Here is a 27,301-nt window from a genome sequence, read left to right as displayed (position 1 = left end):
CCGAAAATGTGATGGCTGATAGGCAGGGCCGTCCAGCGGTTGCACGCGAATAGCGTGCGGTCTCCATGGATTTGATAGATCACAATCCGGGGATGGCAAACAGCATTCCCGCCCCGAGACTTGACAGCACAAGGATCGAGAATTCCAGGATTTAGTAGAGTTGCAGGATTGGCCAGGAAATAAGTTATCAACTTGGACTCTTGCCGGTGCCCCACCGATGAATGGTGATGCAACCGGTTGGCAGGGTCAGGATAAAATATCAAAACCCGCCCCATGAGTCGGATACCATTTCCAGCTGCTTTTCATTGGTCGAAGCTATGGCCTAGTGTACGCTTACAATGCTTGGATCGATCATCTCTTGCCGCATTCAGGCAACGGCACTGATTGTTGCGCGGGCGGCCTGAATCACGCTCTGTTTTCCATGATTGGCGGATTCAGGGCCATTAACCTTTAGGCAAAAGGGTAGGTGGCAAGTTTTACTCATCATTCTCCAATGCTCAAGGTTCGCAGTGGCTTGATTGGAACATGGTCTGGACTTTTGTTGGGGTAGGAGCTGGGCGAGGGATGATAACAAGAACTCCAGGATCAACGACCTTACAGGGCTCGATGTCATATTGCATCAGCACGTTTGCCGGGCCTTTCTCCCGAGACTGATCCTGCGAGGTTACTACACCAGTACTTCTTCGCAATTCTGCTCAATTATGCTAGCTGGGTCGCCGGAATAGCTACCCCCGGTCCCGGCTGCGTGAGAAACGGCAGAAATGGCACCATCCAAACCCGGCGCAGGAAGGGTTCAAAGACTAACTGAAGGCTACGATATACCTTTCCTAGTACAGCTTGTACTGGTAAAGTGGAGGTACCAATCGCAGCAGGACCCAAGCAGTATTTCTCTTCCCGCCACTCTGATTGTTTCGAGACATGACACCTGCACGAATTCAGGAGTGCAGGCGTCATTCTGACACTGATCTACTCACAGCCATGGGCCTTTAGAACTGCTACTTTGTATGGTAGCCAAGATCAACTTCCCTTGAGTCTGGTTATCGCGATCCTTCCTTGGAAAACGTCAATACCTGCGCTCTGAGGGCTGGTTTCCCCGCTTACTCGATGCCCTCGTGGATCGGTATATAGCTCCATGGCAAAGCTACAGGCCACCTTAATGCTTTTCTTTCCTAACTCCATATTCAATTGCTGATCCATTCAATATTTGCCACATCAAACCAGCTATTTAGTATCTGTAACGCCCAATCAATACAGCCTTTCTTCATTCTAAACCCCTCAATTGACCTTAACGCACCGTACCGTCTCCCAATATAACCGGGAAAGTGCTATTGCACCATATAAGAAGACCCAGCTGGCTAAAACACCCATATCAAGACTACCAAAATTCGTGCAGGAACAGCATTGGTAACCAGCAGCATGACCAGCCAAACAACTTTCTATCAGCCCGATCCCAGCCTGGATTCCTCGATCGCCCCCGAGTCGCTATTTCTGGGCCAGGAATTCTCGCCAGAATTTCTCCCTCTCTCTCTACTCGAAAAAGATGGCCATCATCACGACCTGCCGATGGAACACATGCAATTCCCACCCCACCAGCCCGCTATGGTCTCCGTACGGGCCATGCAGGGCGAAAGCACAAATGCAAACGAGGACATGATGCGTCCCCGCTACCGCAACCGCGCCCTCCGCCCAGCGCCCCGCGACACCCGTAAAGACTCAACCGACGACTTCAACCAGCCGGGCTTTTTCAACTCTTACGGGCCCATGCCATCTTTCTCATCGTTCTCCTCTACTTCCACCACTTCCAATCCCGCAGAACAAGATCCAGAGTTCCGGTTCTCGCCGCACTCGGATATCAGCAGCAACAAGTCATCCTCACCGCTACGCTGGCAGACCGGGGACGCAGAGAAGCGGGCCAAGCACCTCGAGCGCAACCGGGCCGCGGCGAGCAAGTCGCGTCAGAAGAAGAAGCGCGAGACGGACCAATTGCGGACACGGTTCCAGGAGGTGTCGCGTAGAAAGTCCACCCTTGAGATCGAAATTAAGGAATTGCACAGTCAACTGCTTTCGCTGAAAGACCAGATCCTCATGCACTCACGGTGCGATGATGAGGCCATCCACCTGTACTTGGGGCGGATGGTCAAGCAGGCAACAAAGCATGATTCCATCTCGTCGGCTTCGAGCGGGACCTCAGCTTCCAGCAGAGAACAGGACGACGAGGGTGACCGCTCGTTTGGCCAGCGTCACGGTTCAGAGTGTATCTCGCCGCGGCAGACCGTGAGCAGCCTTCATACCCAGGGACCCCCTCATCATCACAACCTTAACCATTCCCGTACCAATCTTAACCCAACCAGTATGGACCTGTCAAACGCGCAACAGGGACCCATGCGGATGGGCGACGGATCTGGATTGCCGTGCGGCGTCGAGAAACCGATAATGAATCAGATGTTCTCGCAGCATGATCCGAATGATTTCGACCTGCAGATTAGCATTTCCTAGTCGTTCTTCCATGCTATCCGGCTTCTCTTACGGAATATCTTCTGTACGATCTTTACGAATATGCGGCACACGGTTAGCGGGTGGATGTCTTGTTTGAAAAGCGTTCGGTTCTACATTACTCACGGTCTTTACCATTCTACCATGTCATTATATAGTACAAATTCAGTAAATAGCTTGATAGACGCTTTTATGTATAGGTGTAGGCTGATACATTACATATGAGTCTGTTGCACTGACCGTCTGTTACTTAAATCTACGATACAGCACGGTTACTTTAAATCTACGATATAGCACCGACCAATATAAAATTTTACTAGCAACTCTGCCAGAATGTCCTAAGTAGCTATGGAAGAACCAGTCTACCCCCTCTTCCCCCGGTCCCCACCCTGTGATCCAGTCTTTTCCCCCCTTACCGGCATTCCCGCAGCCCTATACAACTGATCAATAACCTCCATCTGTACCACACTTTCCTCATTCTCAACCCAGACCGGCGGATTGCCCCCACGGACCTTCTCCACAAACGCCTCCAATTGCCACCGATACGTACTCCACCCGCTCTTCCCTCCCTTCCCACCAACACTCACTTCATGGGACCCCCAGACGGGACCTCCCGCATACTGCCGATACGTACTAAGTCTCCCCGTCAGTTTCTCCTTGACACTGATATAGTGGTAAAGATGCGGCATCATTGCGTTGTAGAAGTAGATAATTGCCTTCTCCGTCTCAACCTCGATGCTCGGGTATTCCCAGAACCGCGGGATGATGCCGAGCGTCCAGGACCGCGCCATGTCCGTATAGATCTGGCTCTGAACGTCGCCGCCGCCGACCTTGGACGAGGCTTCGAAGGTGAGATATGCGTACATAGCCTCGTCGACGCGAGGGTCATGGTTGTATGGCTTCATGGCTACGCTATGGATATGCTTTGGGTGAGACGTTTCCAGAGCGTACCGCGTGAAGGACAGTGCGTAGGTCATGTCCATTGCTGACCCGCCAGCTAGATCATACTGCCATCGAATATCGCCCTCCGGCACACCCGGTGATGCAGTCATGAGCGCCTTAGTGCGCAAAATCCGTCCATACTCTCCTGATTCGAGGAGAGCGCGGAACCGGTGTGCGGCAGGGTGGAATTGCCAATGGAACTAAGCGATTCAATCAGTCGTTATTCTATCAAAGATCGAACGGGGAAGGATATCAACGTACCGCCTCCTCAACAACCACCCCCTTCTCCTTTGCCAGTTCGACAACTTTCCTCGCCTCCTCGCCATTACTCATGAACGGCTTCTCACAGAGCACATGCTTGCCTGCATTGATTGCTTTCATAGTCCACTCGAGGTGTTGCCCGTTTGGCGTAGAGATGTAAACGACATCGACCTCGGGATCGTCCAAAAGAGCTTGGTAGGACCCGTACGCCTGCTTAAAGTGGTATTTCTTCGCCTGGGACTGTGCGGTGCTTTGATTGCGAGAGGCAATGCCGTACAGTGTTATGTGCGGGTGCGTTTCGACGGGGTGAATTACTAGCATTCGTTAGCTCATCACAGCAGAGTGAAAGCGGAGGGGGAGGGGTGATTACTAGCTGCCGCATTGATCTGAGCAGACGACAAGACGCCTAGTTTGAGGGCGTCGGCGGACTTCTTCGGCTGGGAATAGAGGAAGGAGTTGAGATACTGGTGGGCAAAAGTCGCAGTTTGGAGGACGAGGGCCATTTTCTTCTCTCCTCAGCTGGGATTATCTGTAAACTATGTATACGGGTACGGTTGGTATACTTAAGTACGACGAAAGCTGTCTCTAGCAGAAATATATCTGTTTTTGAGCTGGACGCTGACGTCGGTGCTGATGTGATGCCCTTTGAAACATACGACTTAAACATGCGGCAGTGGTGGTACGGTCGCCCAAAACATGTTTCAACATTGGAGCACCGGGAGTTTAGCTTGACGTCAAGCATGGTAAGTCCCGCTAGTATCCCTGCACTCAGGCAGACGTGATGATGTGCTAATGGTCGGTACAAGATAAGTCCTCCGGGACACCCGAGGCTCTCTGCCTGAGTGCTGTAGATCGATTGCTGGAACAAGACTAACTACGCATGCTCCAAATTCCGAGCAGAGCCCCAGAAATTTATGCAAATCAGTACAATTGCTTATTCTATCACTAGACCCTCAGGAGTTTCGTATAATACAAAGAGCACGTGCTCAGTTCTGCGGCCTCTGTGGCGAAACTGTCCCCTTGAACTTGGCCGACTCTGTCTCGCCTTCGCCCGTTATACTCTTGCCCGGCTCGTTGATATATGGGTTACTTGTATCCTTGTTGCTCAGACCTTCCTGCTTCGACGAGATGCTGTTTCCTCCAGCAGGGGCCTTTCGGCTCGCTGGCTGGTCCTTCTCAGAGGGGGTTGGGTGGGTGTCTCCGCGACCCATGAAGAGATAGTACGCGGCAGGGATGCCGAGGGCGGCGGTAATGATCATCCTAGACAGTGTTAATGCAGGAGTTGGTATAACGCGGGCAGTGCTGGTACGTACCATGTGGAGTTGTTACCGCCCTGTTGCGGCGCAGGCTCAGAGGCATACGTGCGGCGGGTAAATTGGGGGCGCGTGGTGTTAATAGCCCGCGAGAGGCGGAGAGGGGTGCGTGTAAAGGACATTGCGTGATGAGTAATTTCAAAAGAAATAAGTCGAGGGATAATTTAAGGCGTTAATTGAAGAACTAAATGTATATGAAGCTCAATTGATGATCAGATATTTTCTTGTCTTGTCAAGGAGAGTAAAAGAGTAGAGAGACGGGGAAGCCGTATATAGCTCTAGATATGGCATGACCGTGGATGATATCATAGTTGAAGTGGTCATGATGTATGCGCAGAGTATGGAGTTCTCCACACATTCAATATTACAGCAAGTAGTCAACAAATGCAAGATATGCTCGTAAAGCATTATTCAATATCTCATTAGGTACAAGTCAATTATTCCTGCGGCATCTCGCCCAACTTCTCTTGCGCCTGTTTTTTCCCCTGCTTCGAGATGGATTCGTTATGCATCGCCCTGCACAACCAGTCAGAGATCGCAAATGTAAATAGTGTAGAAAAAGCAAGGAAACGTACGCTTTGTAACCGCCGGCTACGCGGTTCGGGGACTTGTCGCGAGCGCCCTGGGCTGTCAGGATGTCCTCATGAGGCTGGTCACCGCCAAGCTCATTGTCAAGGACCGATTGTGCGTGCTCCTTAGCCTCGTTAGAGACGCGGGGATTGTTGAGAGTGCTGATCGTGCGCGGTCAGCATGGTCTGTTTAATATTTGATAAACGAATCCAAGATTAAGCTTACGCTTTGTAGCCTCTCATCTGGTTGATCCGCTCGTCGGCCATTTTGTAGTGGTCCTAGATAGTGGTGCTAAATATAGAGACCGTTTGGTATGTGGTATGGTATGGGCTGAGTGTATAACATTCGATGTGCATTTAGTTTCCGTTAAGGACAGCGGTTATATACAATTGACCTTGCCGGTTACTGTACGCTTGAGGCTTCTACGTCGTCCTGCAGTCAGTTTCACGTCAGTTCCATACTTTTACTGTGGACCGCAGACACCTCGAACTCCCAGCTCTGTCCGTATTGCGGCGTACTGTCAAGGGTCTAGAGTGGCACCACGCATTGCTGCGTGACGTCATCCCCGCATCATTCTCCGCACCAAGAACATCGCTCGCGTTGACAAGTCAAGACAAGAAAATTCTAGGTTGACAAGATAAACGGGCATGATAACAGATACGATAACAGTGAAGAATAATCTGAGTCCCTGACATCAATCAGCCTGCTTTCCACGTAACATTAGTATATGACCTGGCATCAAGTGGCGTAAGAAATCAACCAGAACAAGCCAACCTGACGAGTGACACTCAAAACCTCTTGAAGACAGTTCAAACCACAAATTCGAATCATAGCTTAAACCGCGTAGGCGGATTTTTCTCCTCTCACCTGACCCCTAAGCTATACCGACCATAACACATTTCCTACAACCGAAGCTGAAGATGGCTGACAAGAAGGGCCAGCTGCTCATTGTCTCTAACCGGCTTCCCCTCTCACTTAAAAAGGTCGACGGCAAGTACGAGTCCACGCTCTCCAGTGGCGGCCTCGTCACTGCGCTCTCAGGCGTTAGCAAGTCTACCAACGTGCGCTGGTTCGGCTGGCCGGGCTCGAACATCGAGAGTCCCGAGGAGCGCAAGACCGCCAACGAGGCACTGGCCGAGAACAACGCGGTTGGGATCTTTCTGGATGAAGTGCTGGCACACAGCCATTATAATGTGTTTTCAAGTGTGTTTCCTCCCTTCCAGTCCTCGGAAGATGAGCAGAAGTGTTAACCGGCCTAGATGGGATCGCCTGGCCGATCCTCCACTACCAATCCGGTGTTGACTTTAACGAGGACGCATGGAAATCATACCAGAAAGTCAACGAGATCTTTGCCGACTCTGTCGCCGAGTCAGCGTGCGACGGCGACCTGATCTGGGTCCACGATTATCACCTCCTTTTGCTCCCAGCGTACCTGCGCGACCGACTCGAGAAGCAGGGCAAAAAGTGCCCCATCGGATTCACGCTGCACACCCCGTTCCCGGCCGAGGACTTCTGGCGCGCGCTTCCGGTGCAGAAGGAGTTGCTGGCTGGTGTTCTAGCCTGCGACCTCATCGGCTTCCACACGGACGAGTATAAGCGGAATTTCATCGAGTGCTGTTCGCGCGGTTTGGACGTCAGCGTTGATGGTGACGGTATTGTTTACCAGGGCCACACAGCGCGTACGGGCACGTTCGTCGTCGGTGTCGACCCGGCCAAGTTCACGGATGGACTGCAGACTCCCGAGGTGAAGAACCGCATCAAGGAACTCGAGGATGAGTACAAGCGCAAGACCGTGATACTGGGCGTGGACCGACTTGACTACACGAAAGGCCTTGTGCAGAAGCTGCAGGGATATGACTACTTCCTGCGGCAGCATCCGGAGCTCAAGAACAAGGTGACGCTCATCCAGGTGGCCATTCCGAGCCGCGAGGATGTGAAAGAATACCAGGAGTTGGAGAAGGAGCTGAGTATGCTTGTGGGCAAAATCAATGGAGAGCACTGTAAGTATCAAACCTTTCCATTCCCTCAGACCGTCCTTCGCTGCTTGTCGGGGATGGTGTACTGACAGTGATAGCGACGCCCGACGGCACCCCGATCATCTACCTGCACCACTCCGTCCCGTTCACTGACCTGACGGCGCTCTACCGCATCGCGGACATCTGCCTCATCACCTCTCGACGCGACGGGATGAACCTGGTCGCAGCGGAATACGTTGCCTGCCAGGAAGACCGGTTTGGCGTCCTCGTGCTGTCGGAACTTGCAGGCGCGGCCTCGTTCATGAGCAACGGAAGCATTACTTTCAACCCGTCTAGTGCGCAGCAGCTGGCGGACGCGATTTACGAGGCAGCGACAATGAGCCCTGAGGAAAAGAAGAAGAGGTACCTGCAGTTGGAGGAGTTCGTTACGAATAATACAAGGTATGCTCCGCGTCTTGCCTACCTCATTAGCCTGATAGTCGTGGTATACTGACCGGTGAGATGTAGTGCGAAATGGGGCGAGACATTTACAAAAATTCTTGCTAGCTGCGTTTAAGGTGTTTTGCTCGATTCCGACCTGATTTGACTCGCGTCTATCAGGCATTGCGGACTCTGTTTTCTTCTCTTCTACAGGCGGGCCCGACCTTTTAATCCGGATCTGAATCAACATTCAATTCTCACACTCGAACTCAAGATTTGTGTTCCAGCTTAGCGGTAGTATGTTTGCACTCAGTCATGCTGTCTTTACGGAGTACATGGATTGCACATCAACGAGCCAAGCGTGCTTTTTTTCTGTACTTATTCTGTGCTATCTTTGATTATGAAGCGCTCATTCAATCTTACATGCTCCAGAACCTTTGCGGATAAGTAAAGTTTTGAATAATAGGTCAGTAACCACTGTAAATATGTCTCTGCGCCACCTTGTACAGTTATTCACACACCAGTCAGTGGACACCGACCTACGGTCTTGGGGTGACGGGACGGTGACAGCAGGGTGGGTATAGGCCCGCTTCCTTGACTAGGCTTAGAATTGCTTGAATTCCTTGACTTTGGAGTTTGAAACTGGATTTCAGAAATAATATTGACAATGCTCGTTCTACGAGCCGTGCGGGGTGGATTATGCATCGTTGCTGTTCAAATCAGGAATATATCTTAACCAGTATAGTATAACCTAATCAGTATACAATAGATGCAAGCTAGTTTAGCACAGCTATGCACCCCATTTATCAGGTATTTTGATTTTCTAACAGGATAATTCTACTACAATAAACAAGGAACAGACATCCTGCAATTAAGGCAATGGAATTCGCACCTTCATTTGAGCGCTAATTACCTAAGTTTCAACATAGTTACAACAAAGCCACGACCAAAAACGCCGAACGCATCCCAGCTCCCAACCGATTCCATTCGACAATTAGATCCCTTACTTGGTGCTGGGGTTGGGCATACCTTTCGTATGCGGCCACGAGCGGAACAGATCCGAAAGGTGGTCAATGGGTGCAGTCAGGAGCCCGACCACGGTTTCGAAAGGCGGCTTGTCGGGAGCGCTGGGGTGGCTGCGGCTGGGGACGAACATCTTGGTGCGGCCGAAGCTCTTGGAAAGCTTCTCGCTCTCCTCGCTGGAGATAGCGTCCTCAAGTTTCGGGAGGTCCTGGCTCTCTTCTTCCTGGATGTGCTCAGAGAGCGTGCTCATGAGGGACTTGAGCGTTGGCTCAAAGTTGGGGTCGGACGGTTTCATGTTCTGGAACTGCTTGAGCTTTTCTTTGACCTGTTCTTCTGTTAGTATTGTTTACCTGGAAATAAATTGAACGAGGCGTACCGTGTTGTGCTCGTGTCGGTCCTTGTCGGCCATGGCGCGGCCGTCGGGGAGGTTCTTCTCAAAGACCGGGTAGACGACAAGCTCCTCACCGATGGAGTGGCGTGCGAGCTCCCAGGTAAACTGGTTCTGCCATTGGATCTTCTCCTTCTCGGTGGTTGCGGAGAGGATCTTGTTGTAGTAGTCCTCGATCTCACGGTGATCTTGCTTGATGGCGTCGATGATGCGAGTCATAGCGATGGGCGACTGCGAGATGAACCGTTGCTGGATGGGCGTAATGTATCTGGGGGCAGTGATAGACAGCTGTCTGATAGGACGAGTTGGGTTGAGAAAGCGGATGGACATTTTTCGAGAGCTCGGAGAGTAAATGTGGTTGATATATATCTGTTATTTGGGTCTTGCGCTACACGCTGCTTCTAAGTGCTACAGATGATCACACGACGGGCGCTTTATGCAGGATTGATCCCTAGACGTCATGATTGTGCCTGTCTGATGCGATAAATACTCGGTTCGATAAAAGCCTGGATCCGATCGCGAGAGCAAGGTCTAGAGTCGTGTCAGGCTGGTGGTGTACGGCGCCGGCCAGTGAGGACCGACTGTTTAATCAGCGTCATCATCACGAACGGGAGAAGCTGAACGGATGCGGAGACCAATGAGCAAGAAACAATTACAGCTGATCGGCCGCATGGGCTGCCGTGGCCTGGAACTGACTGTCTTTGAAATCGAGCAAGCGAAGCTGGTCCTGCCGCTGCTTTTCATCATCCTCACATCATCGGGCTAGGGCTGTGATGTCACGACAAGCCATCCCTAAATCCTGCAATAACAGGATATAACGGTCGACAGGGCAGTGTGATAACCTTATTTTTCTGCAGCCAGAGTTTTTGTTTGTAACGATCTTTACTATCTGGTCTTTTTTTGTCCCATTCAACAATCTAATCGATTCTCATGGCTACGAGTATCACCGCCGGCCTACAAAAGGCCCAGCAAGCAGTGCAGGACACTGCCACCAAGAACAAGAAGATTGTCGATATCAGCCACGACACCGTCAATGTCCACACCGACCAGGAGCAGCGAACGGATTTTGGTGTCGCGATCACCGACCCCGACCACTGGCTGCGCGTCACCAACGAGACGCACTCGGGCCCCTCGCTACTAGAAGACCACATCGCGCGCGAGCGTATCCATCGTTTCGACCACGAGCGCATCCCTGAGCGCGTTGTCCATGCCCGTGGAACGGGCGCCTACGGCAACTTCACCCTCAAGGAGAGCATCGAAGATTTGACCTATGCTGGAGTGTTAACGGATACTTCGCGCAACACCCCGGTGTTCGTGCGCTTTTCTACCGTCCAGGGCAGCCGGGGGAGTGCGGATACTGTTCGCGATGTTCGCGGGTTCGCTGTCAAGTTCTATACCGACGAAGGAAATTGGGATATTGTCGGCAACAACATCCCCGTCTTCTTTATTCAGGATGCCATCAAGTTCCCTGACTTTGGTACGTGCGCCCCAAATGGCCGCGACTGAGTGATGCTAACTGCCTGCAGTCCACGCTGTCAAGCCCGAGCCTCACAATGAAGTGCCCCAGGCCCAGACGGCCCATAACAATTTCTGGGACTTTGTGTACTTGCACCCCGAAGCCACGCACATGTTCATGTGGGCGATGTCAGATCGCGCCATCCCGCGGTCCTACCGCATGATGCAGGGCTTCGGTGTCAACACGTTCTCGCTGGTCAACAAGGAGGGCAAGCGCCACTTTGTCAAGTTTCACTGGATCCCTCACCTCGGAGTGCACTCGCTCGTCTGGGACGAGGCCCTGAAGCTGGCGGGTCAAGATCCCGACTTCCACCGCAAGGACCTGATGGAGGCCATCGACAACAAGGCCTATCCCAAGTGGGACTTTGCCATCCAGGCCATCCCCGAGGAGGACCAGGACAAGTTCGAGTTCGACATCTTCGATGCCACCAAGGTTTGGCCGGAAGAGCAGGTGCCCCTGCGTGTGATCGGCGAGCTCGAACTGAACCGCAACATCGACGAGTTCTTCCCCGAGACCGAACAGGTCGCCTTCTGCACTAGCCATATCGTGCCTGGCATCGACTTCTCCGATGATCCGCTCCTCCAGGGCCGTAACTTCTCATATCAGGATACACAGATAAGTCGTCTGGGCGTGAACTGGGAAGAAATCCCCATAAACCGGCCTGTTTGCCCGTTCCTCAACCATAACCGGGACGGAGCCAAGCGCCACCGCATCACCAAGGGCACGGTGAACTACTGGCCCAATCGCTTTGAGGCTAACCCTCCAGCTAGCGACAAGGGCTTCAAGTCGCATCCAGCCCCGATTACGGGCCGCAAGCGCCGCGATCTCACGCCCAAGTTTAAGGAATACCACAACCAGGCGCAGCTTTTCTACAACTCCCTCTCCGAGGTCGAGAAGATGCACGTCAAGAAGGCGTTCTCCTTCGAGCTCGACCACTGTGACGACCCGATCGTCTACGAGCGGCTCGCGGGCCAGCGCCTCGCAGAGATCGACCTCCCCCTCGCTCAAGCCGTCGCCGAGATGGTCGGCGCGCCCATCCCCGCGAAGGCCCTGCGTGATAACCACGGCAAGACCTCCGTTCGCCTCTCCCAGTTCGACTTCACCCCCAAGGTTCCTGGTATCATCAGCCGGCGCGTCGCCATCATTATCGGAGACGGCTACGACAAGATCGCCTTCAACGGCATGAAGGCCGCCATTCTCGCCGCGCAGGCGCTCCCATTCGTCATTGGCACCAAACGCTCCGCCATCTACGCACAGGGCGAGGAAAAGAATAGCTCTAAAGGTGTGATTCCCGACCACATGTACGACGGTATGCGCTCCACCATGTTCGACGCGACCTTTATCCCCGGTGGCTCGCACATTGAGACTCTTCAGAAGAACGGTCAGATCCGGTACTGGATTGCCGAGACATTCGGGCACCTCAAGGCGCTCGGTGCGATGGGTGAAGCCGCGCAGCTGGTCAAGGAGGTTCTGGGCAATGTCATGGGCGTCCAAGTTGCCGGTGCGGACTCCGCTGAGCCCGTCGAGTGGTATGGTGTTGTTACAGCTCGTGGACCGGAGAGCGCCGAGAGCCTCAGTGAGGGCTTCAAGGTGCTCAAGGATGCCGGTGACTTCACAAGCAAGTTCTTCTACCAGATCAGTCAGCACCGCAACTGGCAGCGTGAGTTGGATGGACTGGCTTCGACGGTTGCATTTTAATTTCACTACCTCAGTACCTGCATTTCCTATACTGTTGGTTACCCGCCAGGCGTTGGTTTGTGTCGACTTTTCTATGTGTATCGTAACGACGTATATGATTGAATGCAGTATATCATAATTACTATGCTCAATCTTCTTCCCACAATAGCTAGCTATTCTTGAACATCATATTAGTACCCCGTCTATTCCCTCTGTAACACCTAATATGTTTAAGTACTCAAAAAATATTCAATATCCTGCAATGTTCAGTCTCATCCTAGCTGCCGCTATGGTGTTGGCTTTTCTCCCTGCAACCCGATCCCAGTCGCTTAGAGCAGGGATGGGATGATCATCCTTTCGCGAAAAATTGCGACGATCTCAATAATGCGCTTGGAACTTGAAACTTTTTCGCCTCTTCATGCATTGGAGTCGCGCTCTTATGCGCTGTAACAAAACAGTGCACGAGGGGTTGCAACTAATTGGCATTCTAGCACGTAGCTCGGTGAGGCAACTAGACTCAACCCTTGATGTTTAGCTCAGCATCACAGCGCATGACGGTAGATTCCGCAGCGGAGAATGCCGGCAGGGAAGTAGTCATCTATGGAGTAAGCAGGATATGGTCTTATCGCTGTCTTGTTGTCTCCAACCTGTATATCTAGCCAGGGCTGATATCGTACCGATAAGGCATCGATAAGCCCCAACTGTAACCAACCCCGCACGTTGGACAGCCTTACATTGCTTTCGATTCCAGCTGTGCTGCTGCCTGCCACTTTCACATCATTTGTTTCCTGTTTCTACTCTTCTCTTCAACTTGCAACTCACGTACCAGAGCATTAAACACGATACAATGGCCGAACCCGAAGTAAACCACCTCCTCACCCTCCAAGCCGTCCGCTCAAAAGCACATCTCGTCCTCGACCTTGCGAACCGGAACGCCCTTAACCAATTCGACTACCACCCGGAGCGTCTCGATGAGACGGTCGAGTATGTTACTGGGATTATTCAGGTCTGTCGTCAGAAGTCCTTATCCGACTCGTCACCAGAATTTACCTAACATATCTGCACGAATGTAGAGAGACTTCGGCCCAAACGCCTATAACACAATCCCTCCCCACGGCCGATGGCAGCACTTCGATGTCGGTGGTGTGTCCCGGGTAGATCGGTTGCTGACAGAATGGTCTGAGCGCGGGTGCGACGATACGGAGAAGGTGCGGAGTTTGGTCGATCTGTTCTTTGTTTCGGTCTTGCTTGATGCCGGGGCGGGGGATTCCTGGAAATTCACCGAACCGGAGACCGGGAATGTTTATAACAGAAGCGAGGGGATTGCGGTTGCGAGTCTGTATATGTTTCGTGATGGGGAGTTTGCGGGTGACAAGGATGGGAAAGAGGCAAGGGGGGATCTCGTTACCGGTGAGGGGTTGAAGAGGTTTGATGTCGAAGCACTTTATCGGGGATTCCAGATCGATGACAAGATGAATCCGCTTGTCGGGGCTGCGGCGAGAGTCGAAATTCTCCAGAAGCTAGGTGCGTCATTGCTGGAGAATAAGAATATTTTTGGACCGTCGGGGAGGCCAGGGGATCTTGTCGGTATGTCAACACTTGTCGCAGCCCATGTCCTATGATGCGGGCGAACAACACTATACTAACAACGGCCCATGTGAAGACTACTTAACTCGCAATGGAAACAGTAGCCTCGACTACGCCGAGCTCTGGAGTACCCTGCAGACGCTCCTCATCCCGATCTGGCCGTCAGACCGAACGAAGGTAGCCGGAAAACCCGTAGGCGATGCCTGGCCTTTAACGGCACTACGCAAGCACGAGTCAACCGCCGGCATGCCGGCCGAGACAGCAACAATTGCGCCCTTCCACAAACTGACCCAGTGGCTGGCCTACTCACTCAAAGTCCCTTTCGAGCGGCTGCTTGGCACCACATGGGCGAACGCGGAGCTGGGCACCGGACTCCCTGAGTACCGCAATGGCGGGCTCTTCGTCGACATGGGCGTGCTCTCGCTGAAACGCGAGGCGATGGAACGAGGACTCCAGAACTCGGGCAGCTCCTTACCCTGCTTTGGTGCGGGAGATGATGAGATCGTGGAGTGGCGAGCGATGACGGTTGCGCTCTTGGATGTTCTGCACCAGCGGATCCTGGAGAGCGGGAAGTTTGGCGATGTCAGGCTATCCCTGCCGCAGATTTTGGAGGCTGGGTCCTGGAGGGCCGGGAGGGAGATCGCGGCCCAGAAACGGCCGGAGACGAGATCGAGCCCGATTCTGAATTCGGGGGATGGGACATTGTTCTGAGGTCTGTTGGTGTCAGACAGGAGTCAGCTGCAGAATTGGATATAGTTCTGCTTCGGGGCTCGTTAAATATTCTGACCAATCATCCCAGCCGGAACAAATGTCAGCATGTGCATGTGCATGTGCATGTGAATTGCTTTCCCCGATCCTTATTTCCGTCGTTATTCCCTCCTTTTTTTCATCAAACATATAGATTGATAGCCGCCAAGACCCACAGCTGAAGGTCCTGAGCTCGAGCATACCGAGCGGTGTATGTTTACCCTCTACGTTGTTTGGAGGTCTGAAGGCATGACATCACCGCTGACTGTACCTTTGCAAGATAAACCAATGGTAAGGATTGGCGTTGCTCTCCACTGCGGACAGACCCCGAGCTCTAAATTGATTATCGAATGAAAAGCACTCGATCATGCACATCGTGGAACCTTAAGGACGTGGCCCGTACTGCAGAGAGGCCTTTCTAGGTCAGTCTAGGTTAGGGTGTTGGTTGATCCAGGGCTGACATCACTTGGGTTAGGAGACTCATAGTAGCAGCCTGTGGGGAATCATGTGGACAACGTTGATCTTGAAGATAAAAACCCATTGGTGAGAATATAGAGTGGGCGGTTTGCATGACATCATCGGCTGTTGATCGACATTTCCAGAGTAACTGTCTGGAATCGGGGTATTTGGCGTCGCACCAGGCACATTAATGAAAAGGATCGGGCAATGTCTGCCATTCACTTATCCCATCAGCATTCTGGAACCTTTCCTGGAATTGACCTGAATCTGGCACTCCTACAGCGAACTCAAGGGCTCAAACCTATGTTGATGTGATTGGCGGAAGCTGACGCCGAAGCACCCGCAGTGAGAACGCTGCTAAGTCGGCGGCAGCTTCCGTGGGACGCCTTGGGCCTCTGTGGCTCGCTCTCGCAGTTTCTTCCACCTTCGGTCATTGATTGGCGTGCGGGCGTCGGTCAAGCTTCGTTTGAAGCAAAGGCCTTGAGCTGGAGGATACCAAGAGTCTGGAACCTACGTACGATGGGCCCTAATCGAGATAAATACCCATCCTCCTGCTGGGAACAATTATCCGGGATGCGATCAGGCGCCAGCGCCCTCACGAGCTTCTTCACTGACAAGCTACCGAGAATTCCCGCTTGCACCCAGCTCCAGTCTCATCGCCTGCCGTGGGAATCTTCCAGGTGCAATTGTCTCGACCCATGTCCAATTCCCAGCCCGCCGCCCCGTTTCCAGGCCCGGATCCAAAAGCCGCGACGGGCGATCTGAATCCCGGTCGCAAGCACAAGACAACGGCCTGTCAGGAATGCAAGAAGAAGAAGCTCAAGGTACCTGCTACTACCACCTGCTATACTCTTTCGGCAACGGTCCGAATTAACCGATGGGGTGCTAGTGTCGGGGCGACCCGCCCTGTCAAAATTGCGTGGCGAACAATATCAAGTGTCTCGTCAATGAACTGGCTGACCAGCGCCGCAAGCTACCGCAGAAACGCAAGCTTGAGAGTCTCGAGCAGGCGAATGATATCTTGACTCGTCTACTGAAGGCCATTCGCAACAGCGAGAATAAAAAAATCGTCCAGCTTTTGAACCTGATCCGCAGTAATCCGACGCTGCCGGAGCTGCAGGAGTACCTCACTGAGAACTTTACACGGTCGGAGATTGAGAAGTCGCCTGAGCTGAGCGAGGTCGAGCAGCATTTAGAGCGTGAAGCTGATGTGGTTGAGCAGGGTGAAGCCGTGCCACGGCCGCCCCGGCGGGTGCTGGACGTCCGCCGTCTTGCTGATAACCCCGTTTATCGCGTTCCAGCAAAGCCATGGACCACAGTCACCGACGATGATGACCTCGTTTCGCACTTGATTTCCTTGTATTTTACGTGGACCAACCCGTTTCTGTGCTGGATCGATAAGGATGTGTTTATTGGTGAGATGCAAAAGGGCGACCTCCGCAGCCGGTACTGCACGCCTTTCCTGGTGAATGCGATCCTATCCGAGGCCAGTGTATGTTCAGCGCCAGTTAATGTATATCTAGCGTTTGCTTAGAGGTAGCTAATTGTTCTCCGCAGTACGCTTCCGACTATGCGGAGGTCTACGCAGTTCCAAACGACCCAATGTCGAAAGGCGATCAGTTCTACGGAGAAGCGCGAAGATGCCTCGAGGAGGAGGAAACAGAAGGCACTGTCAGTATCCCGACAATTCAAGGCCTTCTGACTCTGTGGGTAAGGTTAGACGCCTAAGCCGCCAGTCGCCGGTGCCGTCAGGACTAATTGGAGCAGGTTAGTTATGATGGGAAAAGACCGCCTAGGCTGGATGTATCTCGATCTGGCCTGTCGCGCAGCAGAGGAATATGCTGCACTAAACCCAGCGCGATCTCCTGAGAATGAAAGTATTCGCCTTGAGGAAAGAGTCGTGAATATGGCCCTGTGGGGTAGCTTTAGTATGGCAGCGTATGTTTTCCAGGGGTTAGTTTCGTTTGGAAGCTAACAACCTGGGCAGCACCTCTGCAGCGTCCCTAATGAAGCATATCAATACTAGCCCGCCTGCACGACCCCGTCTTCCGATGAACCACAAGGATCCAAGTGATGTTTGGTACCCGTACCCGCGAGGAACCGACCCGCTACCCGGTCACTACATGTGTGTTTTTGATCGATGGTGCGACTTGAATTGCATCGCCTTTAGCATCAGCAGGGCGTTCTATTCAGCTGAAGATAAAGTGCCAGCCTCAGAAACAGCCTCCTTGGTCGATGATGTGTACCGGCAATTAAAAGGCTGGTACGCTAACCTACCCCCATGCCTTGAAGCGGAAACAGCAGTTGTTCCGCATATTATTGGCCTTCAGTAAGTCGCCTTTGCTATACTCTGAACATACTTGCGCTAACTTGGCTGCAGCTTCTTCTATCATACGACCGTGACTCACGTATTTTGGTTTTTGCAATCCTACCATCTATCCAATGGCGAGCACGAAGAAGCCGCCTCTGCCCGCAATACCACTCTTGATAGCGCCCGGTGCATTGCGAATCTCATCATTCTCCACCGGCAACGCTGGGGAATCGACTGTATGGCCCCTTGTACAATCCAGTGGGTCACAACCGCGCTGTACGCCCTACTAGGAGCTCTTGACTCAGCCGAGAACCGAGCTGCATTTACCGAGCTGTGCACCACTGCTCGGGCATTCTCGAGGCAGTACCCATTCGCGAAAGGCGTCATGCGAATGCTCCAGCTCACCGCGAGGCAGATGCAGGTGACACTGCCCGAGGAAACGGATGCTCTTTTCAGCTCCTTTGCCGCTGAGGCATGGAGCGAAAAGGACCGAGAGGGATTCAGCAGCTTTTACCCGCACTGGGGAACGGTGATCCGGAATGGTCCAATACGGCAAGAAGATGTTGTCTTGGACCGGTTCCTGCAGAAATGGGACAAGCTCACCATCTCAGACGGCACACAAGACACCATGCTCGAGAAAACATGAACCAATCAAAGGAAGCTGGATATTGACAGTGGAGCATATCTGGTACGACGTTGAGATCAATATAGTGGGATTCCATGTAATTCGTTAACACACCCCAGAGCCTGGACACGGTAGCCCTGTTTGGACATCATGGTAACAACCCTCGCTTATGCATATGGCTAGGGATCCTACCTATTCCTCTAGTCGTTTTTTGCGGTTGTCCACGATTCCACATGACTGAATAATTTATAGTCGGTCTCGTCCTGAACGCTCTGGCTTTATTTTCCGTTCCGTTGCTTAAGCTGCTGTTCTTTGGCAGCCACCGCGTGTCGCATCGTTCCCAACCACTCCGCCGAGAATACGAGGTAATGGACATTCAAAGAAATACTGCCTCTATTTTGACGTCGTATAATAAATAGCCGTTCAGTACATATATGGTTTAATCGAGTAATATATTAATTGGGAAGGATTGCTCCTGACTTCGGCACATTGGCAAGATATCAGTCGACTTTAGGGCTGAGTAGTCCTGCCAGCGAAAGATTGAACACGACTAGTTTAAGAAGTGGAAAGTGTGGAACCAGTACGAATCTTAAGAATCGGCTATTGACGGGTTACCTTTGCTGGAAGCTCCAGTGGCTGGGCGAAGGTGGGAATTGAGCTATACGTGTTTGATGATCCGCCACATTAGACCAGCATATGGGTTCTTTGAGCTGTTATTGATACGTTCAGCTAGAACCTTGCCGCAAAATCGATGAGAATGCATGGGGTATGTCTCCTAACAAATCCACTGGTGGAAGCAGCAAGGGCCATCTTGTATATTATTGCAAACCAAGAGAAGGGCCGAGCAAAGACGATGCCTACCCGTCTCTCTAAGTACGACCCTGGCGATGAACGCGCGATTCATCTGATGTGCACGGTGAAAGTATGGAGAAAACTCATACCAGCAATCCAGCTGATTAGGGAGTCGTGTTCTTTCTATTCTATTGGCGTAGTAGTTTACTCGAGAAGTTTATAGAGTTTTGTGAGCATCAGCAGTTTCCCATTCCCCCAACCACTTTCCAGCTGCAACTCAGACCCAAAAATTCTGTGTCATTTGTTAAACCCTTCCCACCAAGGTTGACCAGGAGCCATGTTAAAACGGCTCCTGCATCGGAAGAGCACGGCGCATATCCTCATGGAATTTCTCATCCAGCAACGACATCAGGACCTCGTCATCTTCCTTCTCCATCCAGCTCGCATCATGCGCTAGCGCGATATGTACACCCAACTGACTTTGCAAGACTCGAAGCCGGGCCAGGGTATCCTTGGCCGCAGCCACGTCAGTATGCAGACATCCCGTACCCCCATCCGGCAGAGGGAACGTCGCAATCTCTTTGGCGCCTTCGAGCAGACCCCTGCATACAATGCAGTCAGTTGAAATTAGCGAAATATGTAGAGAAACGGACGCCCACCTCGAATGACAGCAGTCGCTCCCCAAGAGAACCCATTCGCCACTCTTGATCCTAGCACAAGCACACAGATTGCCCGGCATATGGCCCGGGGCCTGTATAACCCAAAAACTCCCATCGCCGAAGAAATCCATCGTCCGCTCAAACGGTCCAAAGGGCGTCCAGGGCCCGTTCAATGTTTCGCAGCGTTCTGTTGCGCGTGCTGGATCGAAGAACCGTCCGTCCCAGGGTGAGGACGGATCGGCGAAGTGGCCCGGGCTGCAAAAATCGAATGTACCGGGTCCGAAATAGGCGGTTGCGTTCGGAAAGAGCCGGCTTACTGGACGGCAGTGGTCAAAGTGGGCGTGGCTTCAAGGTCAGCAGCAGTGTCCTGATAGAGCAGGGTTGGGATTGGCTTGGGGGGCGGGGACGGGGTACCTGAGCAAGACCGTATCGATTTGATCCGCCACGATCCCGCTTCGCCGCTGAATCTGCGCTGTGATCGACTCCGCCGGATCAAGGATCTTTGCTTCCTTGATCACTCCATGGCCAACAACAGGGGGAAAGTCGTCCGAGTTCTTCATTGATTGTCAGCATCAGAAAGCACGCATGCAGTGCGGAGCAAGGGTGGCACTTACGGACGACATCCCCACATCCCAAACAACATTCCGTCCTTGCGCAGGATGCTGGACGAAGAAGGCCCAGTTGTATAATCGGAATTCCTCTGCGGCGTCGCCCGCGTGCAGCTTGTGGTACTCGGCGGTCATGCTGCCCCCGTTCAGGAGGTGGAGGCGCACGTATGCTTCTGTTGCAGGAAGCCCGACGGCTGTATGTGTGTCTGACATGATCTGTTTCTGGTTCTGGAGTGGACGATATATGCGATAGGTATGCAGGGGTTCGTGAGCAGGATCGAGGATTGGGGGAGTCGGAGCGCGGGGTACACGCTCAGCCTGCCCCGCTGGCCGTAGCTGGATCAGGTAAAATTGTGAGTCCTGCTATCATCGCTTCAATGAGTCAACCTGTAGAAATTATTTGGCACGATTAACGTTGTGGCGACCTTTGTTGCTTGTACGCTGTGATCGCTCAAGCCGTCGTGATAAATTGGGGAAAACTCAGAAGTATATATCCGCTATATATACAGCCTAAAATACAGATGAAAAGCTGAAAAACAGTTGGAGCAGGCCATTTACGAGCACTCACCAGAGTTGTTCGCTAGTAGGTTCAGGCTTGGTATCTACCTACTGGGTTGAAGGCTAGAGACTTCCTACTCCTACCTGTTGCTGCTGTCTCGAATGGTGTGCGGCTAAGGCTCGAGCCCTAGTTATTTCATTGCCTCCGCTAATGGTTCTTGGAGAACATATAGCGTTAACCCAGCCATGAATGCATGCAGAGGTAACAAGATTATCATAGTTTCATCATTAATTTTCAGAAAAATGCTGGTCCCTAAAATCCTGCTTGATATCAGATCACAAATTTTAAAACGCCGTTGGGCGGACACTACGATTGTTGCCATCCCATCATCTAAGCTATTTTAGGTGGGTGTATTCCATCAATGCACAATCCCAATGACCAAATAGAGCTCCTAGACCATTATGGAAAGGCAGATGGCAGCTAGTCCTTTCAGGACAAAGAGCGTGCCTCGGCCCGGTCCATCCCAACTATTGCCCCAGCAGACCTCATATCTCCACTTCCGCTTTGATTGATGTACTATGCAGAAAGGATAATTGTGAGTAGGCAGGCAAGTACGGTGTCTTCTTTTTTGTTGCGGGGGCCTATCGCTGGACTCGCGGCAGAGGCAGAGGCAGGGAAGATAACTAGAAGGCTGATGATGAGAGGGCAAAAAGGGGAAGGTAACACCCAGTTGGTCGTTCTCTCGAGGACGTGAGACTGAAATATACCTTTTATGTGAGATAATTAATGACACTTGGACAGCTGGGCTGAGTGAGAGCTGAATTTGTTTTCCTGGACCCCGGGAGGAGTATGACCTCGATAGGGGTTTCGTCTCTCTTGCACAACCTAGCAGTGTTATCAGTTTTGTATTTCGCTTTTCAACTATACTGAGTCTCTCCAATGACTTCCAGAGAAGATTTCGCTGTGACGGTGCAGGCTCAAGCTCTCTACGTCACTATCTGTCAGCATTGCTGCAGAATGCTGACGAACAAAGTGCCTTAGGGCTTTAGCTGCAGACAGGCTAAACTGCGCGATTACGCAATGTTAGACCGGAAAACTCTCGCTACCACCTGAGTCAAGCAGTGAAAACTGGATTTAAGGTGCTACTTCGAGAGCTCTACATTCCAAGCGTTATCTGCCTCGAGCACCATGCTAAAGCCCCAGAACAGCACCAGCCCCTTACCCTAAGTACATACTGCCGAAGGACCTGTGAGTCCACGTAAGTGCCATAAATCATCTATAATGTTTTCGACACCTGATAGAGAGTCCATGCGCTGCCACTCTTCCTAGAAAAAAATGTAGTTTTCTAGCCTATCACGACCGCCATCACACAGCAGCTTCTGTTTTGGTCATTTATGTGTCTTTTACCCAATCTGACGGCGACGGCCGCGCTGCCCTACCAAACGTTGAAACACGTTCAGCTGACTCGCTGCGTTATTCAAACACCTGCGTAGGGTACGCCTGCGTATGCTCGCCGTCGCAGGGTCAGGAGTGATTAAATTATATATAGCGATCCCAATCGCGGGTGATTCAGAAAAACACTGCTGATACCTAAGACGGGACTGGCACTGGGCTTTATTAAGTCCTTCGAGTAACCTCCCTCCAGGCAATGCGCAGGTCTCAGGTTAGGTCTATTGTATTACCGGGCTTACGTCAGTCATGTGAGACAGTTCGTGTCAAGAGTCAAGCAGCCTCTTCGGATTGCTGTCTGTCGATTTGGTCAGACTAACTTGTGTGTAACCCTCAAACCGGCCACCGAAGCACACTCGATCCTCTCGCCTACTTTGAATGTCATCAACATGGCCTGACTGAGAGTCGTCGTTGAAAGCAGCAGGAATGTTCTTATCACGGCTATAGATGGTTATTTAGTATGCAGTGCCTTCCTTTGCTTCGTTTATGCCCGCTTTGGTGCTTGTGCCCAGACTCCGGAACTGCAAATGTTAGATACTCTGCTGCAAAGTTTCAATTTAGACTGTCTCTTAGTACTCTGCAACGTCTGTAATAGTGGAAGATCGCAGTGGCATACGTCCACCCACTCTTCGACTGGCGCCCTAGCCGCCGAGATATGCGATGCACAGGTGAAGCAACCACTTCCCCAAATATCCATAGTATTCAACCATGGCCGCCAACATGAGGCTGAAGATATAGACACTGGATCTTTATTACTGCAGCAAATCTGCGCTGTTGCGAACTGACGGGTGACCGCTCTTATTAGCTCGCGGCAATGAGGCCAAAGTGAGCGATTGACTTGGGTCTCCAGCAAAAGCAAGGCTCAAGCTCCAGAAGTGTTTATTCGTACTTCGACAGTGGCGATAAATTGACCGGTTGGGTCCGAGTTGTGGCGTAGTAATGTCCTGCTTCATTCTCCATTCCAACTCCATATTCCTCTGCTTCAGCAGGCCAGCTCAGTTCAGCCTATTTCCTCCCCAGCTCAACGATGCGGCTATTCCCATAGACCCGCCCACTATCCCTGCTTCCATTCAGTGCAAGCTCGATCATCGCCTTGGCCAGAATATCCGTCCGAAGTGAAGTCACCAGCCCCAAAAGTCGATCATGGAGCGTCCCAGCCATCGTCGGGACCGGCCCTGGACGCATGACATGTACTTCGAAGACGTCAGGATTTCTCTCTTCGTGGCGGATGAGGATGTTTTCTGATTCCCCCTGCTCAGCCATAATATTAGTCTAGGTCGAAAGGAGGTTAATGAAACGCACCCTCAGCCGTCTGTAATCGCCCCAATACCAGAGCGCCTTATTCTGATCCCGCTCGACGACTGCACCACTGATAAAGATAAATCTGAACTTGCGTGCAGAGTTCGGCGGGATCTCCTTCGTGAAGGCCGTTACTGCCGCGGAGAGATAATCGAGCGAAACCCTCCTCTTCAGCTCGTCGTCTGCACTCCGCGCCTTAGACGGGGTCAGGCCGATCGTCCAGAGACAGGCGGATGCAGATCTTAAATCTTGGACGATGTCCGGGTTTGAGTAGGAGAGAAAGTCGGAGTCTGTCATTTTGTAGGTTCTGAGCTTTGGGTGGGTGGTGGAGAGGTCGCTGCGGGTGAGAGCGATGATGGAGGTTATGGATGGATTTGCTAGGCACTGGGTAAGAAGCTCCTGGCCGATCTGGCCGGTTACACCGGTGAGGATAACTCTCATCGTAAAAATTGTTCGATCGGGTTGACTAGGATATAACACCGGTTCGCGTAGAGTGTAAAAGGTCAGAAGTAAGACGGCGGACGAAACGGGCGCTCCTAAAATATGGGTTAAAGCCGGTATCTCCGTTGATCAGCATAAGGTTCATAGGTTTTGAATATTGGCCGCCTTAGGCCAACCTTGATGGTTAATGGCGGGTCGGGTATCACAGAAACACCTATTGTACTGCTTCCTAGAATGTCTGAGGGCTGGAAAGGAGGGATTATGGTGTAATGAGATAGAGGCATTTGAAGGCATCGACTCGCTAGATCCAAATGCGCGGTACTAGGTCCCGCCACTGGAGTCAACGAATGTTCTCGTATGCTTGCTGGCAGGTTGAACGTCCACCTTTTAATAGGCTGGGGCCTATCCGCGTTGAGCGTAGTAGGTATACTGTAGCAAAAGCATCTAGGTAATCCCAATGAAACTTGCCGGATTGCCTGGGATTAGGGCAAACTCAAAAATGGTAACAGAAGAGTTGTTGGCAGACCCCGCGTAGCCTCTACACTGTAGGCTCGGGGCCTCCGCTGTTCGGTCTCCTAGTCAGGTAAACGAGGCATAATCTCCTGTGCCTAACGTTATATGAAAATTGTGAGTTCCCAATGCAAGTAATAAGGGCTCATTTCAGCACAAAGCTTGGCAACCGAGGTTGCTGAGGGCTCAAGCACGAATTACATCAAGATCGTCTATTTCTGTATAATCCGGTACAACTCAACTCGAGCTTTAGCCCAGTCAGGTAACGAATTGTCAGCATTATGCAATCTTCTTAATACCAAGACTGCATTGAACTTAGCCAAGCTTTGTACATCGTTCGAGGTCCAGCACATAAACGATGCGAATGAAACGACCGCCAAACCACCTAGGTCTTGCGCCAACGCATAAATCTGGTACGTCCACGCGCGTCATGCTCTTCCAGCATCTGTTGAACTACCCTGGGATATCCGACCGCAAAGAACTAGAGGCCTCGCCATCTATTGGTACATCTCGCTTGAATGGTCGGCACTAAGTATCTATGCTCAGCCGACTATGTCTTGTCTCGGCAGTCGAGACAGGACTGTCAGTTCCAGATATTCGGCTCTGGAACCACATTGATTTAAGCAGTCGCAGTGTCTGATTCGTCATCCACGCCGCATGAGGCTTCGAAAGTCTTAACCTCTGCAGTTCCAGGCTGAGATTCAATAGCGGCGGCACTTTCGGCCACAGGGTTCGTCACGCTGCTGTCGGCATCTGGCAGTGGGGGCAAGCTGGCCGACATAAAGACCCGCGGAAACGATGTAGTTGGGAATTCTTTAGCTATCTGTCGCAGCCGCGAGGCAAATGGAGGGCCTTCAACGAGCGCAAGGCGCGTGCTCTTTTTCTGCAGGTGCAATGAGAGTAGTGGGAAGTATCCGTTGTCTGTGCAGGCACAAAATATAATGAATCGGCAATGCCAATCACGCGCTGATTTGTACAGATTGCCTAGCCGTTGCCTCATGTCAGTTCACGTCTCCTCAGGCTCAGCGACAGACACTCCAAGGGTACCACCAACCTATAATTTTCTTATCAGCGAGTTCGCGGCCCGGCCCAACATCCATAAAATCACAATTCTCATGGCCGGCATTAAACCCACGGACGAAATCGGTGAGGTCCTGTCCCTCAGGAATGATCCCCGCATGACGGTACGCTTTCGATAAGCCCACGACGTTGGCATAAACACGGATCCTGATATTCGCACGTCTGCCTGCGGCAGGGTCAATATTGTCAATGTATTTGCGCACGTCCTTGACAAAGCGTTCAGCCAACCTAACACCACCGCGCCGGCCCTGTGTTACATACTCCGGGTTAAACTGCGCGTGGGATCCGGTCAGCATGATTAGGCCATCTCTTTCGAAGGGGTGAACCCACATTCATGGCATCGCCATCCACCAAAACAAGGATATAGCTGCATGATGCCTAGTCAACATGAGCGGCGATCATCTCATAAGGAAGCGGAAAGGCAGGAGCCTCGACCTGAGCTAGTTGTACAGCCGCCGCTCTGAAGTCGCCGCGTGGCTTCGGAAAGGCAGACGCTGTGCCACCTTGGAGGCTTGGGTTGTCGATTTTGTCTTCCTCGCGTGAAATGAACAGAACATTTGTCCGGTCGTTGGTCTCGTTGATCGACTCCTGTAATCTCATCAACTCCTCCAATTTCATCTCGAGTTCATTGGAGCTGATGGAGATTTTCTACGGCACCACCACACTCATCAGGTCTAGGTCCAAAAGAAGGGAAGAAATCAACGAACTGACAAGACAGCATTTGTGCTGTCTTCAACAGCGCGCGTCACGGCATGCGCCACAGCTTTGATGTCGAGCTTGGTAGCGGGGGGTTCCAGGGAGTGCAGAAACCGTTGTTGGAACTTGATTATGTCCCGCAAGGCCTTGATCTTCTGAGTGGGGTCACTGTCTACGTGATCTGAGTTGCCATAATTGTCTGACTTGGGACTGTTAATTGCAGCACGAAGCGCTTGAGGTTGACTTGCATGCGGAGTCCTAGAAGGTTGAGCTCGAGTTGCAGGAAAAGCCGTTGGTTGCAAAGCCTCAGGCTGGCCTGGAGTATACGAGGGGGGGGTTCGTCTCCAGCCTCGAACAGCACGGGATACTCCCCTCATCGTGGGCCAGCAACTGAGAAATCAACATTCAGGACTCGAGGGTGTTGTGGGAAAGTGTTGAGGGAACTACACAGCAACCTACCATCGCCTGCCGCGGGAGATGGCGGGTACAGTGGGTGATCACCTGACGCCCGATATCACCTGCCGCCCGATTTCTCCTCACCGACTATTTTTTCGACAAATTTCAACTGCGTATATCTTAGCCAGTATGTCTTCAATTGAAGCAGCGATAGAAGCAATCAATTCCTTAAAGCCAGGCGATTCAATTAATTATACTAAGATTGCGAAAGAGTTTGGTGTTGACCGGTCAACATTATCAAGGCGCCACCGCGGGGTACAGGGCCCAAGGGACCGCCAATATGAGCAGCAGCGAGTTCTCAGCACCCACCATGAAAAGCAACTAATAAGCTATATCAATAAGCTCACTAATCGAGGCCTCTTTGCATCCATGAAATGCTTCGTAATTTTGCAAAGGAAATTAGTGGCGTGAAGCCTGGAATACACTGGCCTGGGCGCTTTATAAAGCGCCATCAAGATGACCTTATTTCAACCTATACAACTGCTATCGATGCCGCGCGAAAAC

General features: G+C 51.9%; 12 protein-coding genes across 12 annotated transcripts; 5 read left to right on the top strand and 7 right to left on the bottom strand.

Annotated features, from left to right (window-relative positions):
* Positions 1-1,187: 1,187 nt before the first annotated feature.
* BDW70DRAFT_144812 (bZIP transcription factor) lies at positions 1,188-2,733 on the top strand. The gene has a single exon (XM_073738320.1). It carries the CDS (start codon positions 1,417-1,419, stop codon positions 2,494-2,496), a length of 1,080 nt encoding a protein of 359 aa, XP_073591311.1. The 5' UTR covers positions 1,188-1,416; the 3' UTR covers positions 2,497-2,733.
* An 88-nt stretch (positions 2,734-2,821) lies between these two features.
* Positions 2,822-4,550, bottom strand: BDW70DRAFT_11126 (Gfo/Idh/MocA family protein). Its single transcript, XM_073734541.1, has 3 exons — positions 4,067-4,550; positions 3,697-4,010; positions 2,822-3,635 (listed from the first exon to the last, which is right to left on the bottom strand). Exons 1-3 carry the CDS (start codon positions 4,197-4,199, stop codon positions 2,856-2,858), a joined length of 1,227 nt encoding a protein of 408 aa, XP_073591310.1. The 5' UTR covers positions 4,200-4,550; the 3' UTR covers positions 2,822-2,855.
* Positions 4,551-4,682: 132 nt separating this feature from the next.
* On the bottom strand, positions 4,683-5,131 carry BDW70DRAFT_154150 (uncharacterized protein; the record flags this gene model as incomplete). The annotated part of the gene is made up of 2 exons (XM_073739777.1): positions 4,683-4,956; positions 5,010-5,131. 2 exons carry the CDS (start codon positions 5,129-5,131, stop codon positions 4,683-4,685), a joined length of 396 nt encoding a protein of 131 aa, XP_073591309.1.
* A 73-nt stretch (positions 5,132-5,204) lies between these two features.
* On the bottom strand, positions 5,205-5,986 carry BDW70DRAFT_144808 (Con-6 family protein). The gene is made up of 3 exons (XM_073738319.1): positions 5,805-5,986; positions 5,585-5,740; positions 5,205-5,525 (listed from the first exon to the last, which is right to left on the bottom strand). Exons 1-3 carry the CDS (start codon positions 5,843-5,845, stop codon positions 5,447-5,449), a joined length of 276 nt encoding a protein of 91 aa, XP_073591308.1. The 5' UTR covers positions 5,846-5,986; the 3' UTR covers positions 5,205-5,446.
* BDW70DRAFT_144807 (trehalose-6-phosphate synthase) lies at positions 5,987-8,427 on the top strand. Its single transcript, XM_073738318.1, has 4 exons — positions 5,987-6,782; positions 6,839-7,579; positions 7,654-7,996; positions 8,063-8,427. Exons 1-4 carry the CDS (start codon positions 6,500-6,502, stop codon positions 8,109-8,111), a joined length of 1,416 nt encoding a protein of 471 aa, XP_073591307.1. The 5' UTR covers positions 5,987-6,499; the 3' UTR covers positions 8,112-8,427.
* A 422-nt stretch (positions 8,428-8,849) lies between these two features.
* On the bottom strand, positions 8,850-9,754 carry BDW70DRAFT_144806 (hemerythrin HHE cation binding domain-containing protein). The gene is made up of 2 exons (XM_073738317.1): positions 9,375-9,754; positions 8,850-9,323 (listed from the first exon to the last, which is right to left on the bottom strand). Exons 1-2 carry the CDS (start codon positions 9,714-9,716, stop codon positions 8,979-8,981), a joined length of 687 nt encoding a protein of 228 aa, XP_073591306.1. The 5' UTR covers positions 9,717-9,754; the 3' UTR covers positions 8,850-8,978.
* A 513-nt stretch (positions 9,755-10,267) lies between these two features.
* On the top strand, positions 10,268-13,096 carry catA (catalase catA). The gene is made up of 2 exons (XM_073738316.1): positions 10,268-10,863; positions 10,913-13,096. Exons 1-2 carry the CDS (start codon positions 10,317-10,319, stop codon positions 12,598-12,600), a joined length of 2,235 nt encoding a protein of 744 aa, XP_073591305.1. The 5' UTR covers positions 10,268-10,316; the 3' UTR covers positions 12,601-13,096.
* Positions 13,097-13,126: 30 nt separating this feature from the next.
* On the top strand, positions 13,127-15,312 carry BDW70DRAFT_144802 (URC4/urg3 family protein). Its single transcript, XM_073738315.1, has 3 exons — positions 13,127-13,585; positions 13,653-14,166; positions 14,243-15,312. Exons 1-3 carry the CDS (start codon positions 13,427-13,429, stop codon positions 14,875-14,877), a joined length of 1,308 nt encoding a protein of 435 aa, XP_073591304.1. The 5' UTR covers positions 13,127-13,426; the 3' UTR covers positions 14,878-15,312.
* Positions 15,313-15,431: 119 nt separating this feature from the next.
* Positions 15,432-18,973, top strand: BDW70DRAFT_144798 (Zn(II)2Cys6 transcription factor). The gene is made up of 6 exons (XM_073738314.1): positions 15,432-16,196; positions 16,262-16,864; positions 16,930-17,087; positions 17,140-17,310; positions 17,360-17,701; positions 17,753-18,973. Exons 1-6 carry the CDS (start codon positions 16,071-16,073, stop codon positions 18,327-18,329), a joined length of 1,977 nt encoding a protein of 658 aa, XP_073591303.1. The 5' UTR covers positions 15,432-16,070; the 3' UTR covers positions 18,330-18,973.
* A 467-nt stretch (positions 18,974-19,440) lies between these two features.
* Positions 19,441-20,580, bottom strand: BDW70DRAFT_164427 (MBL fold metallo-hydrolase; the record flags this gene model as incomplete). Its single annotated transcript, XM_073741473.1, has 4 exons — positions 19,441-19,702; positions 19,760-20,104; positions 20,174-20,313; positions 20,374-20,580. The coding sequence occupies 4 exons, from the start codon at positions 20,578-20,580 to the stop codon at positions 19,441-19,443; spliced, it is 954 nt and encodes a 317-aa protein (XP_073591302.1).
* A 2,630-nt stretch (positions 20,581-23,210) lies between these two features.
* On the bottom strand, positions 23,211-24,148 carry BDW70DRAFT_10996 (putative nucleoside-diphosphate-sugar epimerase). Its single transcript, XM_073734512.1, has 2 exons — positions 23,618-24,148; positions 23,211-23,566 (listed from the first exon to the last, which is right to left on the bottom strand). Exons 1-2 carry the CDS (start codon positions 24,053-24,055, stop codon positions 23,321-23,323), a joined length of 684 nt encoding a protein of 227 aa, XP_073591301.1. The 5' UTR covers positions 24,056-24,148; the 3' UTR covers positions 23,211-23,320.
* A 992-nt stretch (positions 24,149-25,140) lies between these two features.
* Positions 25,141-26,769, bottom strand: BDW70DRAFT_10961 (uncharacterized protein). Its single transcript, XM_073734509.1, has 5 exons — positions 26,353-26,769; positions 26,081-26,293; positions 25,976-26,023; positions 25,620-25,917; positions 25,141-25,549 (listed from the first exon to the last, which is right to left on the bottom strand). The coding sequence occupies exons 1-5, from the start codon at positions 26,716-26,718 to the stop codon at positions 25,185-25,187; spliced, it is 1,290 nt and encodes a 429-aa protein (XP_073591300.1). The 5' UTR covers positions 26,719-26,769; the 3' UTR covers positions 25,141-25,184.
* Between the last annotated feature and the right edge of the window lie 532 nt (positions 26,770-27,301).

This window comes from Aspergillus foveolatus (genome assembly GCF_047715535.1).
Source record: "Aspergillus foveolatus strain CBS 279.81 unplaced genomic scaffold BDW70scaffold_108, whole genome shotgun sequence".
NCBI lineage: Eukaryota > Fungi > Ascomycota > Eurotiomycetes > Eurotiales > Aspergillaceae > Aspergillus > Aspergillus foveolatus.
Note: the sequence above shows the minus strand (reverse complement) of the source record. Positions and strands in the feature narration are given on the sequence as shown.

Bases quoted from the DNA above. Each gene is read 5' to 3' on its own strand.
- BDW70DRAFT_144802 (XM_073738315.1), top strand. From the start codon at position 13,427: ATGGCCGAACCCGAAGTAAACCACCTCCTCACCCTCCAAGCCGTCCGC. The intron at 13,586-13,652 runs GTCTGTCGTCAG...GCACGAATGTAG, and splicing joins ATGTTACTGGGATTATTCAG to AGAGACTTCGGCCCAAACGC. The intron at 14,167-14,242 runs GTATGTCAACAC...GCCCATGTGAAG, and splicing joins GAGGCCAGGGGATCTTGTCG to ACTACTTAACTCGCAATGGA.
- catA (XM_073738316.1), top strand. From the start codon at position 10,317: ATGGCTACGAGTATCACCGCCGGCCTACAAAAGGCCCAGCAAGCAGTG. The intron at 10,864-10,912 runs GTACGTGCGCCC...AACTGCCTGCAG, and splicing joins CATCAAGTTCCCTGACTTTG to TCCACGCTGTCAAGCCCGAG.
- BDW70DRAFT_144808 (XM_073738319.1), bottom strand. From the start codon at position 5,845: ATGGCCGACGAGCGGATCAACCAGATGAGAGGCTACAAAGC. The intron at 5,741-5,804 runs GTAAGCTTAATC...GCGCACGATCAG, and splicing joins CAGATGAGAGGCTACAAAGC to CACTCTCAACAATCCCCGCG. The intron at 5,526-5,584 runs GTACGTTTCCTT...CTGGTTGTGCAG, and splicing joins GTAGCCGGCGGTTACAAAGC to GGCGATGCATAACGAATCCA.
- BDW70DRAFT_144812 (XM_073738320.1), top strand. From the start codon at position 1,417: ATGACCAGCCAAACAACTTTCTATCAGCCCGATCCCAGCCTGGATTCC.
- BDW70DRAFT_10996 (XM_073734512.1), bottom strand. From the start codon at position 24,055: ATGAGAGTTATCCTCACCGGTGTAACCGGCCAGATCGGCCAGGAGCTT. The intron at 23,567-23,617 runs GTGCGTTTCATT...ATGGCTGAGCAG, and splicing joins GCGATTACAGACGGCTGAGG to GGGGAATCAGAAAACATCCT.
- BDW70DRAFT_144798 (XM_073738314.1), top strand. From the start codon at position 16,071: ATGTCCAATTCCCAGCCCGCCGCCCCGTTTCCAGGCCCGGATCCAAAA. The intron at 16,865-16,929 runs GTATGTTCAGCG...TGTTCTCCGCAG, and splicing joins CGATCCTATCCGAGGCCAGT to TACGCTTCCGACTATGCGGA. The intron at 17,311-17,359 runs GTATGTTTTCCA...CAACCTGGGCAG, and splicing joins GGTAGCTTTAGTATGGCAGC to CACCTCTGCAGCGTCCCTAA.
- BDW70DRAFT_144807 (XM_073738318.1), top strand. From the start codon at position 6,500: ATGGCTGACAAGAAGGGCCAGCTGCTCATTGTCTCTAACCGGCTTCCC. The intron at 6,783-6,838 runs GTGTGTTTCCTC...TAACCGGCCTAG, and splicing joins CCATTATAATGTGTTTTCAA to ATGGGATCGCCTGGCCGATC. The intron at 7,997-8,062 runs GTATGCTCCGCG...GGTGAGATGTAG, and splicing joins TTCGTTACGAATAATACAAG to TGCGAAATGGGGCGAGACAT.
- BDW70DRAFT_11126 (XM_073734541.1), bottom strand. From the start codon at position 4,199: ATGGCCCTCGTCCTCCAAACTGCGACTTTTGCCCACCAGTATCTCAAC. The intron at 4,011-4,066 runs GTAATCACCCCT...AACGAATGCTAG, and splicing joins TCAGATCAATGCGGCAGCTA to TAATTCACCCCGTCGAAACG. The intron at 3,636-3,696 runs GTACGTTGATAT...TGAATCGCTTAG, and splicing joins GGGTGGTTGTTGAGGAGGCG to TTCCATTGGCAATTCCACCC.
- BDW70DRAFT_144806 (XM_073738317.1), bottom strand. From the start codon at position 9,716: ATGTCCATCCGCTTTCTCAACCCAACTCGTCCTATCAGACAGCTGTCT. The intron at 9,324-9,374 runs GTACGCCTCGTT...ACAGAAGAACAG, and splicing joins ACCGACACGAGCACAACACG to GTCAAAGAAAAGCTCAAGCA.
- BDW70DRAFT_10961 (XM_073734509.1), bottom strand. From the start codon at position 26,718: ATGAGGGGAGTATCCCGTGCTGTTCGAGGCTGGAGACGAACCCCCCCC. The intron at 25,918-25,975 runs GTGGGTTCACCC...TCCCACGCGCAG, and splicing joins TGGATGGCGATGCCATGAAT to TTTAACCCGGAGTATGTAAC. The intron at 25,550-25,619 runs GTTGGTGGTACC...GGCAACGGCTAG, and splicing joins CGCTGATAAGAAAATTATAG to GCAATCTGTACAAATCAGCG.